At 42.0% G+C, this 20,326-nt stretch overlaps 1 protein-coding gene across 3 annotated transcripts in view; it reads left to right on the top strand.

The window, feature by feature from the left end:
- Window positions 1-20,326, top strand: part of PPP2R5C (protein phosphatase 2 regulatory subunit B'gamma) — a 488,552-nt gene that overhangs the window by 173,437 nt on the left and 294,789 nt on the right. For all 3 annotated transcript variants that reach the window (XM_053697445.1, XM_053697446.1, XM_053697447.1), the window contains 2 exons: window positions 18,589-18,681; window positions 18,770-18,900. In XM_053697445.1, coding sequence (XP_053553420.1) covers window positions 18,589-18,681; window positions 18,770-18,900 — 224 coding nt within the window. The remainder of the gene's footprint in view (window positions 1-18,588; window positions 18,682-18,769; window positions 18,901-20,326) is intronic.

Raw genomic sequence — 20,326 nt, 5'->3', positions numbered from 1 at the left:
AGCCATTTTCTAACAAGACTGTGTAATGCTGGAAGGCTTTCATTTTTCCCTCATGGGGATCGGTAAGCCATTTTCTTAGACTTAGGAAGAATAAAGGGCTTATTATGAGCTATTAACTGGTGGACACTCTTAAGGGCTAAATCGATTGTTTATTTCAGTTTTTATTTAAAGTTTGAAGTGGATTTCACACTTTTATTATTTGGGGAACGTTTTTATTGCCAGGCACTAATTTAGACACCTTCCCAGTCAGGAAGGGTCTTTCACTGTATTAGGCAGAGCCTCATTTTCGCGCCATTATTGCACAGTTTCTTTTAAGTACAGTGCATGCAGATGCATGTGAGAGGGTCTGGTGTCCACTGAAAACGTTCCTAGAGGGCTTGAAATACCCCCCTGGGATAGTTGAAGTCACAACAAAGGCTGTGGCTGGGACTGTAGTGGGGTTAAAATTGCAAACGGCTCTGGTTTCCACATTTTAAGGGTTAACAGCTTGAAAATTGGGGTGCAATACTTTGAATGCATTAAGACACTGTGGTGAAAATTTGGTAAATATTGGATAATTCCTTCATAGTTTTTCACATATTCAGTAATAAAGTGTGCCCTGTTTAACATTTAAAGAGACAGTAACGGTTTTGTTTTAAAACGGTTTTCTCCAACATAGGTGTGTCCGGTCCACGGCGTCATCCTTACTTGTGGGATATTCTCTTCCCCAACAGGAAATGGCAAAGAGCCCAGCAAAGCTGGTCACATGATCCCTCCTAGGCTCCGCCTTCCCCAGTCATTCTCTTTGCCGTTGTACAGGCAACATCTCCACGGAGATGGCTTAGAGTTTTTTGGTGTTTAACTGTAGTTTTTATTATTCAATCAAGAGTTTGTTATTTTAAAATAGTGCTGGTATGTACTATTTACTCTGAAACAGAAAAGAGATGAAGATTTCTGTTTGTAAGAGGAAAATGATTTTAGCAACCGTTACTAAAATCGATGGCTGTTTCCACACAGGACTGTTGAGAGGAATTAACTTCAGTTGGGGGAAACAGTGAGCAGACTTTTGCTGCTTGAGGTATGACACATTTCTAACAAGACGATGTAATGCTGGAAGCTGTCATTTTCCCTATGGGATCCGGTAAGCCATTTTTATTACATAAGAAAAAAAGGGCTTCACAAGGGCTTTTAAGACTGTAGACATTTTCTGGGCTATAACGATTGAGATATAAGCATATTTTATACTTCATAGCTTTGAGGAATTATTTTATTCTTGGGAATTATGTAAAATAACCGGCAGGCACTGTATTGGACACCTTATTCTCTAGGGGCTTTCCCTAATCATAGGCAGAGCCTCATTTTCGCGCCTCTATTGCGCACTTGTTTTTGGGAAGCATGACATGCAGATGCATGTGTGAGGAGCTCTGATACATAGAAAAGACTTTCTGAAGGCGTCATTTGGTATCGTATTCCCCTTTGGGCTTGGTTGGGTCTCAGCAAAGCAGATACCAGGGACTGTAAAGGGGTTAAATATAAAAACGGCTCCGGTTCCGTTATTTTAAGAGTTAAAGCTTTCAAATTTGGTGTGCAATACTTTTAAGGCTTTAAGACACTGTGGTGAAATTTTGGTGAATTTTGAGCAATTCCTTCATACTTTTTCACATTTGCAGTAATAAAGTGTGTTCAGTTTAAAATTTAAAGTGACAGTAACGGTTTCATTTTAAAACGTTTTTTGTACTTTGTTATCAAGTTTATGCCTGTTTAACATGTCTGAACTACCAGATAGACTGTGTTCTGTATGTGGGGAAGCCAAGGTTCCTTCTCATTTAAATAGATGTGATTTATGTGACACAAAATTTAGAGAAAATGATGCCCAAGATGATTCCTCAAGTGAGGGGAGTAAGCATGGTACTGCATCATCCCCTCCTTCGTCTACACCAGTCTTGCCCACACAGGAGGCCCCTAGTACATCTAGTGCGCCAATACTCCTTACTATGCAACAATTAACGGCTGTAATGGATAATTCTATCAAAAACATTTTAGCCAAAATGCCCACTTATCAGCGAAAGCGCGACTGCTCTGTTTTAGACAATACTGAAGAGCATGAGGACGCTGATGATATTGGTTCTGAAGTGCCCCTACACCAGTCTGAGGGGGCCAGGGAGGTTTTGTCTGAGGGAGAAATTTCAGATTCAGGGAAAATTTCTCAACAAGCTGAACCTGATGTGATTACATTCAAATTTAAATTGGAACATCTCCGCGCCCTGCTTAAGGAGGTGTTATCTACTCTGGATGATTGTGAGAATTTGGTCATTCCAGAGAAATTATGTAAAATGGACAAGTTCCTAGAGGTCCCGGGGCCCCCCGAAGCTTTTCCTATACCCAAGCGGGTGGCGGACATTTTAAACAAAGAATGGGAAAGGCCCGGCATACCTTTAGTCCCTCCCCCTATATTTAAGAAATTGTTTCCTATGGTCGACCCCAGAAAGGACTTATGGCAGACAGTCCCCAAGGTCGAGGGGGCGGTTTCTACTCTAAACAAATGCACCACTATACCCATAGAAGATAGTTGTGCTTTCAAAGATCCTATGGATAAAAAATTAGAGGATTTGCTTAAAAAGATGTTTGTTCAGCAAGGTTACCTTCTACAACCAATTTCATGCATTGTTCCTGTCACTACAGCAGCGTGTTTCTGGTTCGATGAACTAGAAAAGGCGCTCAATAAAGATTCTTCTTATGAGGAGATTTTGGACAGAATTCATGCTCTCAAATTGGCTAACTCTTTCACCCTAGACGCCACTTTGCAATTGGCTAGATTAGCGGCGAAAAATTCTGGGTTTGCTATTGTGGCGCGCAGAGCGCTTTGGCTAAAATCTTGGTCAGCGGATGCGTCTTCCAAGAACAAATTGCTTGACATTCCTTTCAAGGGGAAAACGCTGTTTGGCCCTGACTTGAAAGAGATTATTTCTGATATCACTGGGGGCAAGGGCCACGCCCTTCCTCAGGATAGGTCTTTCAAGGCCAAAAATAAACCTAATTTTCGTCCCTTTCGCAGAAACGGACCAGCCCCAAGTGCTACGTCCTCTAAGCAAGAGGGTAATACTTCTCAAGCCAAGCCAGCCTGGAGGCCAATGCAAGGCTGGAACAAAGGTAAGCAGGCCAAGAAACCTGCCACTGCTACCAAGACAGCATGAGATGTTGGCCCCCGATCCGGGACCGGATCTGGTGGGGGGCAGACTCTCTCTCTTCGCTCAGGCTTGGGCAAGAGATGTTCTGGATCCTTGGGCGCTAGAAATAGTCTCCCAAGGTTATCTTCTGGAATTCAAGGGGCTTCCCCCAAGGGGGAGGTTCCACAGGTCTCAATTGTCTTCAGACCACATAAAAAAACAGGCATTCTTACATTGTGTAGAAGACCTGTTAAAAATGGGAGTGATTCATCCTGTTCCATTAGGAGAACAAGGGATGGGGTTCTACTCCAATCTGTTCGTAGTTCCCAAAAAAGAGGGAACATTAAGACCAATCTTAGATCTCAAGATCCTAAACAAGTTTCTCAAGGTTCCATCGTTCAAAATGGAAACCATTCGAACAATTCTTCCTTCCATCCAGGAAGGTCAATTCATGACCACGGTGGATTTAAAGGATGCGTATCTACATATTCCTATCCACAAGGAACATCATCGGTTCCTAAGGTTTGCATTTCTGGACAAGCATTACCAGTTTGTGGCACTTCCGTTCGGATTAGCCACTGCTCCAAGAATTTTCACAAAGGTACTAGGGTCCCTTCTAGCGGTGCTAAGACCAAGGGGCATTGCAGTAGTACCTTACTTGGACGACATACTGATTCAAGCGTCGTCCCTTCCACAAGCAAAGGCTCACACGGACATTGTCCTGGCCTTTCTCAGATCTCACGGGTGGAAAGTGAACGTAGAAAAAAGTTCTCTATCTCCGTCAACAAGGGTTCCCTTCTTGGGAACAATAATAGACTCCTTAGAAATGAGGATTTTTCTGACAGAGGCCAGAAAATCAAAACTTCCAAACTCTTGTCAAATACTTCATTCTGTTCCTCTTCCTTCCATAGCGCAGTGCATGGAAGTAATAGGTTTGATGGTAGCGGCAATGGACATAGTTCCTTTTGCGCGAATTCATCTAAGACCATTACAACTGTGCATGCTCAGTCAGTGGAATGGGGATTATACAGACTTGTCTCCGATGATACAAGTAGATCAGAGGACCAGAGATTCACTCCGTTGGTGGCTGTCCCTGGACAACCTGTCACAGGGGATGAGCTTCCGCAGACCAGAGTGGGTCATTGTCACGACCGACGCCAATCTGGTGGGCTGGGGCGCGGTCTGGGGACCCCTGAAAGCTCAGGGTCTTTGGTCTCGGGAAGAATCTCTTCTCCCGATAAATATTCTGGAACTGAGAGCGATATTCAATGCTCTCAAGGCTTGGCCTCAGCTAGCAAAGGCCAAATTCATACGGTTTCAATCAGACAACATGACGACTGTTGCATATATCAACCATCAGGGGGGAACAAGGAGTTCCCTGGCGATGGAAGAAGTGACCAAAATCATTCAATGGGCGGAGACTCACTCCTGCCACTTGTCGGCAATCCACATCCCAGGAGTAGAAAATTGGGAAGCGGATTTTCTGAGTCGTCAGACATTTCATCCGGGGGAGTGGGAACTCCATCCGGAAATCTTTGCCCAAATTACTCAATTGTGGGGCATTCCAGACATGGATCTGATGGCCTCTCGTCAGAACTTCAAGGTTCCTTGCTACGGATCGAGATCCAGGGATCCCAAGGCGACTCTAGTAGATGCACTAGTAGCACCTTGGACCTTCAAACTAGCTTATGTATTCCCGCCGTTTCCTCTCATCCCCAGGCTGGTAGCCAGGATCAATCAGGAGAGGGCATCGGTGATCTTGATAGCTCCTGCATGGCCACGCAGGACTTGGTATGCAGACCTGGTGAATATGTCATCGGCTCCACCATGGAAGCTACCTTTGAGACGAGACCTTCTTGTTCAAGGTCCGTTCGAACATCCGAATCTGGTCTCACTCCAACTGTCTGCTTGGAGATTGAACGCTTGATCTTATCAAAGCGAGGGTTCTCAGATTCTGTCATTGATACTCTTGTTCAGGCCAGAAAGCCTGTAACTAGAAAAATCTACCACAAAATATGGAAAAAATATATCTGTTGGTGTGAATCTAAAGGATTCCCTTGGGACAAGATAAAAATTCCTAAGATTCTATCCTTTCTTCAAGAAGGTTTGGAGAAAGGATTATCTGCAAGTTCTTTGAAGGGACAGATTTCTGCCTTGTCTGTGTTACTTCACAAAAAGCTGGCAGCTGTGCCAGATGTTCAAGCCTTTGTTCAGGCTCTGGTTAGAATCAAGCCTGTTTACAAACCTTTGACTCCTCCTTGGAGTCTCAATTTAGTTCTTTCAGTTCTTCAGGGGGTTCCGTTTGAACCCTTACATTCCGTTGATATTAAGTTATTATCTTGGAAAGTTTTGTTTTTGGTTGCAATTTCTTCTGCTAGAAGAGTTTCAGAATTATCTGCTCTGCAGTGTTCTCCCCCTTATCTGGTGTTCCATGCAGATAAGGTGGTTTTGCATACTAAACCTGGTTTTCTTCCGAAAGTTGTTTCTAACAAAAACATTAACCAGGAGATAGTCGTGCCTTCTTTGTGTCCGAATCCAGTTTCAAAGAAGGAACGTTTGTTGCACAATTTGGATGTAGTTCGTGCTCTAAAATTCTATTTAGATGCTACAAAGGATTTTAGACAAACATCTTCCTTGTTTGTTGTTTATTCTGGTAAAAGGAGAGGTCAAAAAGCAACTTCTACCTCTCTCTCTTTTTGGCTTAAAAGCATCATCAGATTGGCTTACGAGACTGCCGGACGGCAGCCTCCTGAAAGAATCGCAGCTCATTCCACTAGGGCTGTGGCTTCCACATGGGCCTTCAAGAACGAGGCTTCTGTTGATCAGATATGTAAGGCAGCGACTTGGTCTTCACTGCACACTTTTACTAAATTTTACAAATTCGATACTTTTGCTTCTTCTGAGGCTATTTTTGGGAGAAAGGTTTTGCAAGCCGTGGTGCCTTCCATCTAGGTGACCTGATTTGCTCCCTCCCTTCATCCGTGTCCTAAAGCTTTGGTATTGGTTCCCACAAGTAAGGATGACGCCGTGGACCGGACACACCTATGTTGGAGAAAACAGAATTTATGTTTACCTGATAAATTACTTTCTCCAACGGTGTGTCCGGTCCACGGCCCGCCCTGGTTTTTTTAATCAGGTCTGATGATTTAATTTCTCTAACTACAGTCACCACGGTATCATATGATTTCTCCTATGCAAATATTCCTCCTTTACGTCGGTCGAATGACTGGGGAAGGCGGAGCCTAGGAGGGATCATGTGACCAGCTTTGCTGGGCTCTTTGCCATTTCCTGTTGGGGAAGAGAATATCCCACAAGTAAGGATGATGCCGTGGACCGGACACACCGTTGGAGAAAGTAATTTATCAGGTAAACATAAATTCTGTTTTTGTACTTTATTAACCAGTTTAAGCCTGTTTAACATGTCTGTACCTTCAGATAGATCATGTTCTGTATGTATGGAAGCCAATGTGGTTCCCCCATCAAATATATGTGATGATTGTGCCATAGCTAAACACAGTAAGGACAGTATTGTCACAAATAGTAAGGTTGCCCAGGATGATTCCTCAGATGAAGGAAGTAGAGAGAGTTCTACATCTTCTCCTTCTGTGTCTATACCAGTTATGCCCGCGCAGGCGACCCCTAGTACTTCTAGCGCACCAATGCTTGTTACTATGCAACAATTGACGGCAGTAATGGGTAACTCCATAGCTAATATTTTATCCAAAATGCCAGCATTTCAGAGAAAGCGCGATTGCTCAGTTTTAAACACTGTAGAGCAGGAGGGTGCTGATGATAATTTTTCTGTCATACCCTCACACCAGTCTGAAGTGGCAGTGAGGGAGGGTTTGTCAGATGGAGAAATTTCTGATACAGGAAGAATTTCTCAGCAGGCAGAACCTGATGTTGTGACATTTAAATTTAAATCAGAGCATCTCCGCGCATTACTTAAAGAGATGCTATCTACTCTGGATGATTGTGACAATCTGGTCATCCCAGAAAACTTGTGCAAGATGGACAAGTTCCTAGAGGTCCCGGTGCACCCTGATGCCTTTCCGATACCTAAAAGGGTGGCGGACATAGTGAATAAGGAGTGGGAGAAACCAGGCATAACTTTTGTCCCTCCTCCTATATTTAAGAAATTGTTCCCTATGGTCGACCTCAGGAAGGACATATGGCAAACAGTCCCTAAGGTCGAGGGGGCGGTTTCTACACTAGCCAAACGCACGACCATTCCCATTGAGGACAATTGTGCTTTCAAAGATCCTATGGATAAAAAATTGGAGGGTTTGCTTAAAAAGATTTCTTTCATGTAATTAGCAAGAGTCCATGAGCTAGTGACGTATGGGATATACATTCCTACCAGGAGGGGCAAAGTTTCCCAAACCTCAAAATGCCTATAAATACACCCCTCACCACACCCACAATTCAGTTTTACAAACTTTGCCTCCGATGGAGGTGGTGAAGTAAGTTTGTGCTAGATTCTACGTTGATATGCGCTCCGCAGCAAGTTGGAGCCCGGTTTTCCTCTCAGCGTGCAGTGAATGTCAGAGGGATGTGAGGAGAGTATTGCCTATTTGAATGCAGTGATCTCCTTCTACGGGGTCTATTTCATAGGTTCTCTGTTATCGGTCGTAGAGATTCATCTCTTACCTCCCTTTTCAGATCGACGATATACTCTTATATATACCATTACCTCTGCTGATTCTCGTTTCAGTACTGGTTTGGCTTTCTACAAACATGTAGATGAGTGTCCTGGGGTAAGTAAATCTTATTTTCTGTGACACTTTAAGCTATGGTTGGGCACTTTGTTTATAAAGTTTTAAATATATGTATTCAAACATTTATTTGCCTTGACTCAGAATGTTCAACATTCCTTATTTTTCAGACAGTCAGTTTCATATTTGGAATAATGCACTTGAATTAATCAATTTTTTCTTACCTTCAAAAATTTGACTCTTTTTTTCCCTGTGGGCTGTTAGGCTCGCGGGGGCTGAAAATGCTTCATTTTATTGCGTCATTCTTGGCGCGGACTTTTTTGGCGCAAAAAATTATTTTCCGTTTCCGGCGTCATACGTGTCACCGGAAGTTGCGTCATTTTTTTGACGTTATTTTGCGCCAAAAATGTCGGCGTTCCGGATGTGGCGTCTTTTTTTTTTGGCGCCAAAAGCATTTAGGCGCCAAATAATGTGGGCGTCTGATTTGGCGCAAAAAAAATATGGGCGTCGCTTTTGTCTCCACATTATTTCAGTCTCATTTTTTCATTGCTTCTGGTTGCCAAAAGCTTGTTCTTTGGCATTTTTTCCCATTCCTGAAACTGTCATTTAAGGAATTTGATCAATTTTGCTTTATATGTTGTTTTTTCTCTTACATATTGCAAGATGTCTCACGTTGCATCTGAGTCAGAAGATACTACAGGAAAATCGCTGTCTAGTGCTGGATCTACCAAAGCTAAGTGTATCTGCTGTAAACTTTTGGTAGCTATTCCTCCGGCTGTTGTTTGTATTAATTGTCATGACAAACTTGTTAATGCAGATAATATTTCCTTTAGTAAAGTACCATTGCCTGTTGCAGTTCCTTCAACATCTAAGGTGCAGAATGTTCCTGATAACATAAGAGATTTTGTTTCTGAATCCATAAAGAAGGCTATGTCTGTTATTTCTCCTTCTAGTAAACGTAAAAAATATTTTAAAACTTCTCTCCCTACAGATGAATTTTTAAATGAACATCATCATTCTGATTCTGATGACTCTTCTGGTTCAGAGGATTCTGTCTCAGAGATTGATGCTGATAAATCTTCATATTTATTTAAAATGGAATTTATTCGTTCTTTACTTAAAGAAGTACTAATTGCTTTAGAAATAGAGGATTCTGGTCCTCTTGATACTAATTCTAAACGTTTAGATAAGGTATTTAAATCTCCTGTGGTTATTCCAGAAGATTTTCCTGTTCCTAATGCTATTTCTGCAGTAATTTCCAAAGAATGGGATAAATTGGGTAATTCATTTACTCCTAAACGTTTTAAGCAATTATAGCCTGTGCCGTCTGACAGATTAGAATTTTGGGACAAAATCCCTAAAGTTGATGGGGCTATTTCTACCCTTGCTAAACGTACTACTATTCCTACGTCAGATGGTACTTCGTTTAAGGATCCTTTAGATAGGAAAATTGAATCCTTTCTAAGAAAAGCTTATCTGTGTTCAGGTAATCTTCTTAGACCTGCTATATCATTGGCTGATGTTGCTGCAGCTTCAACTTTTTGGTTGGAAACTTTAGCGTAACAAGTAACAGATCATGATTCTCATGATATTATTATTCTTCTTCAGCATGCTAATAATTTTATCTGTGATGCAATTTTTGATATTATCAGAGTTGATGTCAGGTTTATGTCTCTAGCTATTTTAGCTAGAAGAGCTTTATGGCTTAAGACTTGGAATGCTGATATGGCTTCTAAATCAACTCTACTTTCCATTTCTTTCCAGGGTAACAAATTATTTGGTTCTCAGTTGGATTCTATTATCTCAACTGTTACTGGTGGGAAAGGAACTTTTTTACCACAGGATAAAAAATCTAAGGGTAAAAACAGGGCTAATAATCGTTTTCGTTCCTTTCGCTTCAACAAAGAACAAAAGCCTAATCCTTCATCCTCAGGAGCAGTTTCAGTTTGGAAACCATCTCCGGTCTGGAATAAATCCAAACCTGCTAGAAAGGCAAAGCCTGCTTCTAAGTCCACATGAAGGTGCGGCCCTCATTCCAGCTCAGCTGGTAGGGGGCAGGTTACGTTTTTTCAAAGAAATTTGGATCAATTCTGTTCACAATCTTTGGATTCAAAACATTGTTTCAGAAGGCTACAGAATTGGTTTCAAGATGAGACCTCCTGCAAAGAGATTTTTTCTTTCCCGTGTCCCAGTAAATCCAGTGAAAGCTCAAGCATTTCTGAATTGTGTTTCAGATCTAGAGTTGGCTGGAGTAATTATGCCAGTTCCAGTTCCGGAACAGGGGATGGGGTTTTATTCAAATCTCTTCATTGTACCAAAGAAGGAGAATTCCTTCAGACCAGTTCTGGATCTAAAAATATTGAATCGTTATGTAAGGATACCAACGTTCAAAATGGTAACTGTAAGGACTATCTTGCCTTTTGTTCAGCAAGGGCATTATATGTCCACAATAGATTTACAGGATGCATATCTGCATATTCCGATTCATCCAGATCATTATCAGTTCCTGAGATTCTCTTTTCTGGACAAGCATTACCAGTTTGTGGCCCTGCCGTTTGGCCTAGCTACAGCTCCAAGAATGTTTACAAAGGTTCTCGGTGCCCTTCTGTCTGTAATCAGAGAACAGGGTATTGTGGTATTTCCTTATTTGGACGATATCTTGGTACTTGCTCAGTCTTTACATTTAGCAGAATCTCATACGAATCGACTTGTGTTGTTTCTTCAAGATCATGGTTGGAGGATCAATTTACCAAAAAGTTCATTGATTCCTCAGACAAGGGTAACTTTTCTGGGTTTCCAGATAGATTCAGTGTCCATGACTCTGTCTTTAACAGACAAGAGACGTCTAAAATTGATTTCAGCTTGTCGAAACCTTCAGTAACAATCATTCCCTTCGGTAGCCTTATGCATGGAAATTCTAGGTCTTATGACTGCTGCATCGGACGCGATCCCCTTTGCTCGTTTTCACATGAGACCTCTTCAGCTCTGTATGCTGAATCAATGGTGCAAGGATTACACAAAGATATCTCAATTAATATCTTTAAAACCGATTGTTCGACACTCTCTAACGTGGTGGACAGATCACCATCGTTTAATTCAGGGGGCTTCTTTTGTGCTTCCGACCTGGACTGTAATTTCAACAGATGCAAGTCTCACAGGTTGGGGAGCTGTGTGGGGATCTCTGACGGCACAAGGAGTTTGGGAATCTCAGGAGGTGAGATTACCGATCAATATTTTGGAACTCCGTGCAATTTTCAGAGCTCTTCAGTTTTGGCCTCTTCTGAAGATAGAATAGTTCATTTGTTTTCAGACAGACAATGTCACAACTGTGGCATACATCAATCATCAAGGAGGGACTCACAGTCCTCTGGCTATGAAAGAAGTATCTCGAATTTTGGTTTGGGCGGAATCCAGCTCCTGTCTAATCTCTGCGGTTCATATCCCAGGTATAGACAATTGGGGAGCGGATTATCTCAGTCGCCAAACGTTGCATCCGGGCGAATGGTCTCTTCACCCAGAGGTATTTCTTCAGATTGTTCAAATGTGGGAACTTCCAGAAATAGATCTGATGGCGTCTCATCTAAACAAGAAACTTCCCAGGTATCTGTCCAGATCCCGGGATCCTCAGGCGGAGGCAGTGGATGCATTATCACTTCCTTGGAAGTATCATCCTGCTTATATCTTTCCGCCTCTAGTTCTTCTTCCAAGAGTAATCTCCAAGATTCTGAAGGAATGCTCGTTTGTTCTGCTGGTAGCTCCGGCATGGCCTCACAGGTTTTGGTATGCGGATCTTGTCCGGATGGCCTCTTGCCAACCGTGGACTCTTCCGTTAAGACCAGACCTTCTGTCACAAGGTCCTTTTTTCCATCAGGATCTGAAATCCTTAAATTTAAAGGTATGGAGATTGAACGCTTGATTCTTGGTCAAAGAGGTTTCTCTGACTCTGTGATTAATACTATGTTACAGGCTCGTAAATCTGTATCTAGAGAGATATATTATAGAGTCTGGAAGACTTATATTTCTTGGTGTCTTTCTCATCATTTTTCTTGGCATTCTTTTAGAATACCGAGAATTTTACAGTTTCTTCAGGATGGTTTAGATAAGGGTTTGTCCGCAAGTTCCTTGAAAGGTCAAATCTCTGCTCTTTCTGTTCTTTTTCACAGAAAGATTGCTATTCTTCCTGATATTCATTGTTTTGTACAAGCTTTGGTTCGTATAAAACCTGTCATTAAGTCAATTTCTCCTCCTTGGAGTTTGAATTTGGTTCTGGGAGCTCGTCAAGCTCCTCCGTTTGAACCTATGCATTCATTGGACATTTAAATTACTTTCTTGGAAAGTTTTGTTCCTTTTGGCCATCTCTTCTGCCAGAAGAGTTTCTGAATTATCTGCTCTTTCTTGTGAGTCTCCTTTTCTGATTTTTCATCAGGATAAGGCGGTGTTGCGAACTTCTTTTGAATTTTTACCTAAAGTTGTGAATTCCAACAACATTAGTAGAGAAATTGTGGTTCCTTCATTATGTCCTAATCCTAAGAATTCTAAGGAGAAATCGTTGCATTCTTTGGATGTTGTTAGAGCTTTAAAATATTATGTTGAAGCTACTAAGTCTTTCCGAAAGACTTCTAGTCTATTTGTTATTTTTTCCGGTATTAGAAAAGGCCAGAAAGCTTCTGCCATTTCTTTGGCATCTTGGTTGAAATCTTTAATTCATCTTGCCTATGTTGAGTCGGGTTAAACTCCGCCTCAGAGGATTACAGCTCATTCTACTAGGTCAGTTTCTACTTCCTGGGCGTTTAGGAATGAAGCTTCGGTTGATCAGATTTGCAAAGCAGCAACTTGGTCCTTTTTGCATACTTTTACTAAATTCTACCATTTTGATATATTTTCTTCTTCTGAAGCAGTTTTTGGTAGAAAAGTACTTCAGGCAGCGGTTTCAGTTTGAATCTTCTGCTTATGTTTTTCATTAAACTTTATTTTGGGTGTGGATTATTTTCAGCAGGAATTGGCTGTCTTTATTTTTTATCCCTCCCTCTCTAGTGACTCTTGTGTGGAAAGATCCACATCTTGGGTAATCATTATCCCATACGTCATTAGCTCATGGACTCTTGCTAATTACATGAAAGAAAACATAATTTATGTAAGAACTTACCTGATAAATTCATTTCTTTCATATTAGCAAGAGTCCATGAGGCCCGCCCTTTTTTTGTGGTGGTTATGATTTTGTATAAAGCACAATTATTCCAATTCCTTATTTTATATGCTGTCGCACTTTTTTATCACCCCACTTCTTGGCTATTCGTTAAACTGAATTGTGGGTGTGGTGAGAGGTGTATCTATAGGCATTTTGAGGTTTGGGAAACTTTGCCCCTCCTGGTAGGAATGTATATCCCATACGTCACTAGCTCATGGACTCTTGCTAATATGAAAGAAATGAATTTATCAGGTAAGTTCTTACATAAATTATGTTTTTTGTACAGCAAGGTTACCTCCTTCAACCTATTTTGTGCATTATTCCTGTCACTACAGCGGCGTGGTTCTGGTTCGAGGAACTGGAAAAGTCGCTCAGTAGGGAGACTCCGTATGAGGAAGTCATGGACAGAATTCACGCACTTAAGTTAGCTAATTCCTTTATTTTAGACGTCCGCTTTGCAGTTAGCGAGATTAACGGCGAAAAATTCAGGGTTTGCAATTTTGTCGCGCAGAGCGCTCTGGCTAAAGTCTTGGTCGGAGGATGTATCTTCCAAGACAAAATTGCTTAATATCCCTTTCAAAGGTAAGACCCTTTTGGGCCAGAATTGAAAGAAATTATTTCAGACATCACTGGGGGAAAGGGCCATGCCCTCCCACAGGATAGGCCTTTCAAGGATAAGAATAAGTCCAATTTTCATTCCTTTCGCAATTCAGGAACAGACCGGCTTCTAACTCGGCAGCCTCTAGACAAGAGGGTAACGCTTCCCAGACTATACCAGCTTGAAAACCAATGCAAGGCTGGAATAAGGGTAAACAGGCCAAGAAGCCTGCTGCTGCTACCAAGACAGCATGAAGGGGTAGCCCCCGATCCGGGACCGGATCTAGTAGGGGGCAGACTCTCTCTCTTTGCTCAGGCTTGGGCAAGAGATGTTCAGGATCCCTGGACACTAGAAATAGTCTCTCAGGGTTATCTTCTAGAATTCAAGGAACTACCCCCAAGGGGAAGGTTCCACATTTCTCACTTATCTTCAAACCAAATAAGTAGACAGGCATTGTTTCATTGTGTAGAAGACCTGTTAAAGATGGGAGTGATACACCCAGTTCCAACTGTGGAACAAGGTCAGGGGTTTTTACTCAAATCTGTTTGTAGCTCCCAAAAAAGAGGGAACTTTCAGACCAATTCTGGATTTAAAAATTCTAAACAAATTTCTCAGAGTTCCATCGTTCAAAATGGAAACCATTCGAACAATTTTACCTACAATCCAGGAGGGTCAATATATGACTACCGTGTATTTAAAGGATGCGTATCTACATATTCCTATCCACAAAGATCATCATCAGTTCCTAAGGTTCGCCTTTCTGGACAAACATTATCAGTTCGTGGCTCTCCCATTCGGACTAGCCACTGCTCCCAGAATTTTCACAAAGGTGCTCGGGTCCCTTCTAGCGGTTCTAAGACCAAGGGGCATTGCAGTGTCACCTTATCTGGACGACATTCTAATTCAAGCGTCGTCTCTTTCCAAGGCAAAGGCTCATACAGACATTGTTCTAGCCTTTCTCAGATCTCACGGGTGGAAGGTGAACGTAGAAAAGAGTTCCCTGTCTCCGTCGACAAGATTTCCCTTTTTGGGAACAATAATAGATTCTTTTGAAATGAAGATCTTCCTGACAGAAGTCAGAAAGTCAAAGCTTCTAAACGCTTGTCAAGTTCTTCTCTCTATTCTGCAGCCTTCCATAGCTCAGTGCATGGAAGTAGTAGGTTTGATGGTTGCAGCAATGGACATAGTTCCTTTTGCTCGAATTCATCTAAGACCATTACAACTGTGCATGCTCCAGTAGACCGGATCACCTGTCTCAGGGAATGAGTTTCTGCAGACCAAAGTGGGTCATTGTCACTACCGACGCCAGTCTATCAGGCTGGGGCGCTGTCTGGGATTCCCTGAAAACTCAGGGTTTATGGTCTCGGGAAGAGTCTCTTCTCCCGATCAACATCCTGGAACTGAGAGCGATATTCAATGCCCTCCGGGCTTGGCCTCATCTAGCGAAGGCCGGATACATAAGATTCCAGTCGGATAACATGACGACTGTAGCTTACATCAACCATCAGGGAGGAACAAGGAGTTCCTTGGCGATGAGAGAGGTATCCAAGATCATCAAATTGGCGGAGGATCACTCCTGCCACCTATCTGCAATCCACATCCCAGGAGTAGACAACTGGGAGGCGAATTATCTGAGTCGTCAGATTTTCTATCCGGGGGAGTGGGAACTCCACCCGGAGGTGTTTGCCCAGTTGACTCAATTATGGGGCATTCCAGACATGGATCTGATGGCGTCTCGTCAGAACTTCAAGGTTCCTTGCTACGGGTCCAGATCCAGGGATCCCAAGGCCACTCTAGTGGATGCATTAGTGGCGCCTTGGTCGTTCAACCTAGCTTATGCGTTTCCACCGTTCCCTCTCCTTCCCAGGCTTGTAGCCAGGATCAAACAGGAGAAGGCCTCGGTGATTCTGATAGCTCCTGCGTGGCCGCGCAGGACTTGGTATGCAGACCTGGTGAATATGTCATCGGCTCCACCATGGAAGCTACCTTTGAGACAGGATCTTCTAGTACAAGGTCCATTCGAACATCCAAATCTAGTTTCTCTGCAGCTGACTGCTTGGAAATTGAACGTTTGATTTTATCCAAGCGTGGGTTTTCAGATTCAGTGATAGATACTCTGGTCCAAGCCAGAAAACCTGTGTCTAGAAAGATTTACCATAAAATATGGAAAAGATATATCTGTTGGTGTGAATCCAAGGGATTCTCCTGGAGTAAGATTAAAATTCCTAAGATCCTCTCCTTTCTCCAAGAAGGTTTGGATAAGGGATTGTCAGCGAGTTCTCTAAAAGGACAGATTTCTGCTTTATCTGTCTTGTTATACAAACGACTGGCAGCTGTGCCAGAGGTACAAGCTTTTGTACAGGCTTTGGTCAGAATCAAACCTGTTTACAGACCCTTGACTCCTCCTTGGAGTCTAAATTTAGTTCTTTCAGTTCTTCAGGGGGTTCCGTTTGAACCCTTACATTCCATAGATATCAAGTTGCTATCTTGGAAAGTTCTGTTTTTGGTTGCTATTTCTTCTGCTAGAAGAGTTTCTGAATTATCTGCTTTGCAGTGTGATCCACCCTATCTGGTGTTCCATTCAGATAAGGTTATTTTGCGTACCAAGCCTGGTTTTCTTCCAAAAGTTGTTTCCAACAAGAATATTAACCAGGAAATAGTTGTTCCTTCTCTGTGCCCGAATCCAGTTTCAAAGAAGGAACGTTTGTTACACAATTTAGATGTAGTCCGTGCTTTAAAGTTCTATTTAGAAGCAACAAAGAATTTTAGACAAACCTCATCCTTGTTTGTCGTTTACTCTGGTAAGAGGAGAGGACAAAAAACTATTGCTACCTCTCTTTCTTTCTGGCTGAAAAGCATTATCCGATTGGCTTATGAGACTGCCGGACGAATCACAGCTCACTCCACTAGGGCTGTGGCTTCCACATGGGCCTTCAAGAACGAGGCTTCTGTTAATCAGATATGTAAGGCAGCGACTTGGTCTTCTCTGCACACTTTTGCCAAATTTGACAAATTTGATATTTTTGCTTCTTCGGAGGCTGTTTTTGGGAGAAAGGTTTTGCAAGCCGTGGTGCCTTCCGTTTAGGTAACCTGATTTGCTCCCTCCCTTCATCCGTGTCCTAAAGCTTTGGTATTGGTTCCCACAAGTAATGGATGACGCCGTGGACCCGACACACCAATGTTGGAGAAAACAGAATTTATGCTTACCTGATAAATTACTTTCTCCAACGGTGTGTCCGGTCCACGGCCCGCCCTGGTTTTTTAATCAGGTTTGAAATGTTTTTCTTTTTCTTTATACACTACAGTCACCACGGCACCCTATAGTTTCTCCTTTTTCTCCTAACCGTCGGTCGAATGACTGGGGGGCGGAGCCAGAGGGGGAGCTATATGGACAGCTCTTGCTGTGTGCTCTCCTTGCCTTTCCCTGTAGGGGAGGAGAATATCCCACAAGTAATGGATGACGCCGTGGACCGGACACACCGTTGGAGAAAGTAATTTATCAGGTAAGCATAAATTCTGTTTCTCCAACATTGGTGTGTCCGGTCCACGCCGTCATCCATTACCTGTGGGATATTCTCCTCCCCCACAGGGAAAGGCAAGGAGAGCACACAGCAAGAGCTGTCCATATAGTCCCTCCCAGGCTCCGCCCCCCCAGTCATTCTCCTTGCCGCTCTGAACAAGTAGCATCTCCTCTGGGATGGTGAGGAGTTTGTGGTGTTTAGTTGTAGTTTTTTATTCTTCTATCAAGAAAGGTTTTGCAAGCCGTGGTGCCTTCTGTTTAGGTAACCTGATTTGCTCCCTCCCTTCATCCGTGTCCTAAAGCTTTGGTATTGGTTCCCACAAGTAATGGATGACGCCGTGGACTGGACACACCAAATTTGGAGAAAACAGAATTTATGCTTACCTGATAAATTACTTTCTCCAACGGTGTGTCCGGTCCACGGCCCGCCCTGGTTTTTTAATCAGGTCTGATGATTTAATTTCTCTAACTACAGTCACCACGGTATCATATGATTTCTCCTATGCAAATATTCCTCCTTTACGTCGGTCGAATGACTGGGGAAGGCGGAGCCTAGGAGGGATCATGTGACCAGCTTTGCTGGGCTCTTTGCCCTGGTTTTTTTAATCAGGTTTGAAAAATTTCTTTCTCTATACACTACAGTCACCACGGCACCCTATAGTTTCTCCTTTTTTCTCCTAACCGTCGGTCGAATGACTGGGGGGGCGGAGCCTGGGAGGGACTATATGGACAGCTCTTGCTGTGTGCTCTCCTTGCCTTTCCCTGTGGGGGAGGAGAATATCCCACAAGTAATGGATGACGCCGTGGACCGGACACACCGTTGGAGAAAGTAATTTATTAGGTAAGCATAAATTCTGTTTTTTTAGCGCTGTCTCATTTATCAAGTTATGTTGTTTTTGGGTGTGTTCGGATAATACAGCGGCTCTCCATTTGGGGCCTTACATTTAAAGTGATATACACCTTCAAATTGAAGAGTCATTTTCTACATTTTTATAGCTGTTTGTGGCTCTGTACAGGTTTTGCTGTCTTATGCTAGTTCTTCTCAGTCATGTTCCTGGTTGATCTTCTTTCTCCTCCATCTCTTCGAGTAGGCTCTAGGTTTAGCCATAAGTGAACTAATATCAGCTAAAACAGGAATCTAGGAAATTGTGCCCATGCTAAACATTTCCATGAGCTTCCACCTAATCTAAAGCAAGCACAAAGCATACACCCCACTAAAACCTGAGTCAGTATGTTAATTTTTGGGTGTACAGATGTATTATTATTATTATTTCAGTTATTTTTATAGTGCCAATAGATTCTGCAGCGCTAGTATGTAGTTTTAACCGTGTTTCATTTAACAAGCTAAACAATTTGTATTCTAATGTAAAGGTAGAAAAATATATTATTTTTTTGTTTACTTGTATTTTCCCCTCATATAGCTTGTTTATGAGTTTTTCCTGCGGTTCCTGGAATCTCCAGATTTCCAACCTAACGTAGCAAAGAAATATATTGATCAAAAATTTGTTCTGCTGGTAAGTTAAACACATTTTTTTGTTTTGTTTTGCACAGAATTATCTTTAATTATAAGCTGAATCTAAACCAATAATTTCTTGTTTGCAGCTTTTGGAACTCTTTGACAGTGAAGATCCAAGGGAAAGAGACTTTCTGAAAACAACCCTCCACAGAATCTATGGGAAATTCTTAGGACTGAGAGCTTACATAAGAAAACAGATCAATAATATATTTTATAGGTATGTTTTTTCATTTTGTTTAAGCATCCTTAAAATCCTGATATACTTGACACAAAGTAAGTGAGCTCTATGGAGTCAATGTACTGTCTTGTTTATGATTATACGTTGGGTTAAAGGGGCACTAAGGTCAAAATTAAATGATTCAGATAGAGCATGCAATTTAAAACAAAAATGCTTTCTTTTCTTGGTATACTTTGATGAAGAGTAAACCTTGGTAGGTTAATAAGCATTCTAAAGCGTGCACGGTTCTTTGGCAGCAGTCTTTGCAATAATATAACTTTGCAACAAACATTTTTACTTTTTAACAAAGGATATTGAAGGAACAAAAAGCAAATTTGATCATAAAAGTAAACTGGAAAGTTTGTTTTTAAAATTGCACTTTGAATCATGAAAGTTTGGTTTTGCCCAGCTTACTGTGTTGACATAGTATCTACATCCAACACTCAAATTAGACGGGGGAGAAAAAGGAGTTTCTGAGGGAGGGTTCCATATGCTACAGAAAAGGGTAATAACTGGGGAAGGGAGATTCTGTGGATGATACTTCGGGAGGGGGAATCCCTACACTGCAGAAAATATTTTTATTAATAAATTTAAAAAAATAATACAATTTCTATAAAGCGGGTACTGGCAAACAGCTTTATGGCTGCTAATTGTGAGAGGGAGGAGAGTTAAAGAGCTACTTGGGAGGGATCAGGGAGGTGGGAGGATTGAGAATGGATCCCTACAGTGCAAAAAAAGAAATAAACATTTCTCCAACATAGGTGTGTCCGGTCCACGGCGTCATCCTTACTTGTGGGATATTCTCTTCCCCAACAGGAAATGGCAAAGAGCCCAGCAAAGCTGGTCACATGATCCCTCCTAGGCTCCGCCTACCCCAGTCATTCTCTTTGCCGTTGTACAGGCAACATCTCCACGGAGATGGCTTAGAGTTTTTTAGTGTTTAACTGTAGTTTTTCATTATTCAATCAAGAGTTTGTTATTTTCAAATAGTGCTGGTACGTACTATTTACTCAGAAACAGAAAAGAGATGAAGAATTCTGTTTGTATGAGGAAAATGATTTTAGCAACCGTAACTAAAATCCATGGCTGTTCCACACAGGACTGTTGAGAGCATTAACTTCAGTTGGGGGAACAGTTTGCAGTCCTTTGCTGCTTGAGGTATGACACATTCTAACAAGACGATGTAATGCTGGAAGCTGTCATTTTCCCTATGGGATCCGGTAAGCCATGTTTATTACGATTGTAAATAAGGGCTTCACAAGGGCTTATTTAGACTGTAGACATTTTTTGGGCTAAATCGATTGATATTAACACTTATTTAGCCTTGAGGAATCATTTATTCTGGGTATTTTGATATATTTATATCGGCAGGCACTGTTTTAGACACCTTATTCTTTAGGGGCTTTCCCAAAGCATAGGCAGAGTC

This window comes from Bombina bombina, chromosome 1, assembly GCF_027579735.1.
Source record: "Bombina bombina isolate aBomBom1 chromosome 1, aBomBom1.pri, whole genome shotgun sequence".
NCBI lineage: Eukaryota > Metazoa > Chordata > Amphibia > Anura > Bombinatoridae > Bombina > Bombina bombina.
This window is presented reverse-complemented; position numbering and strand designations above follow the sequence as displayed.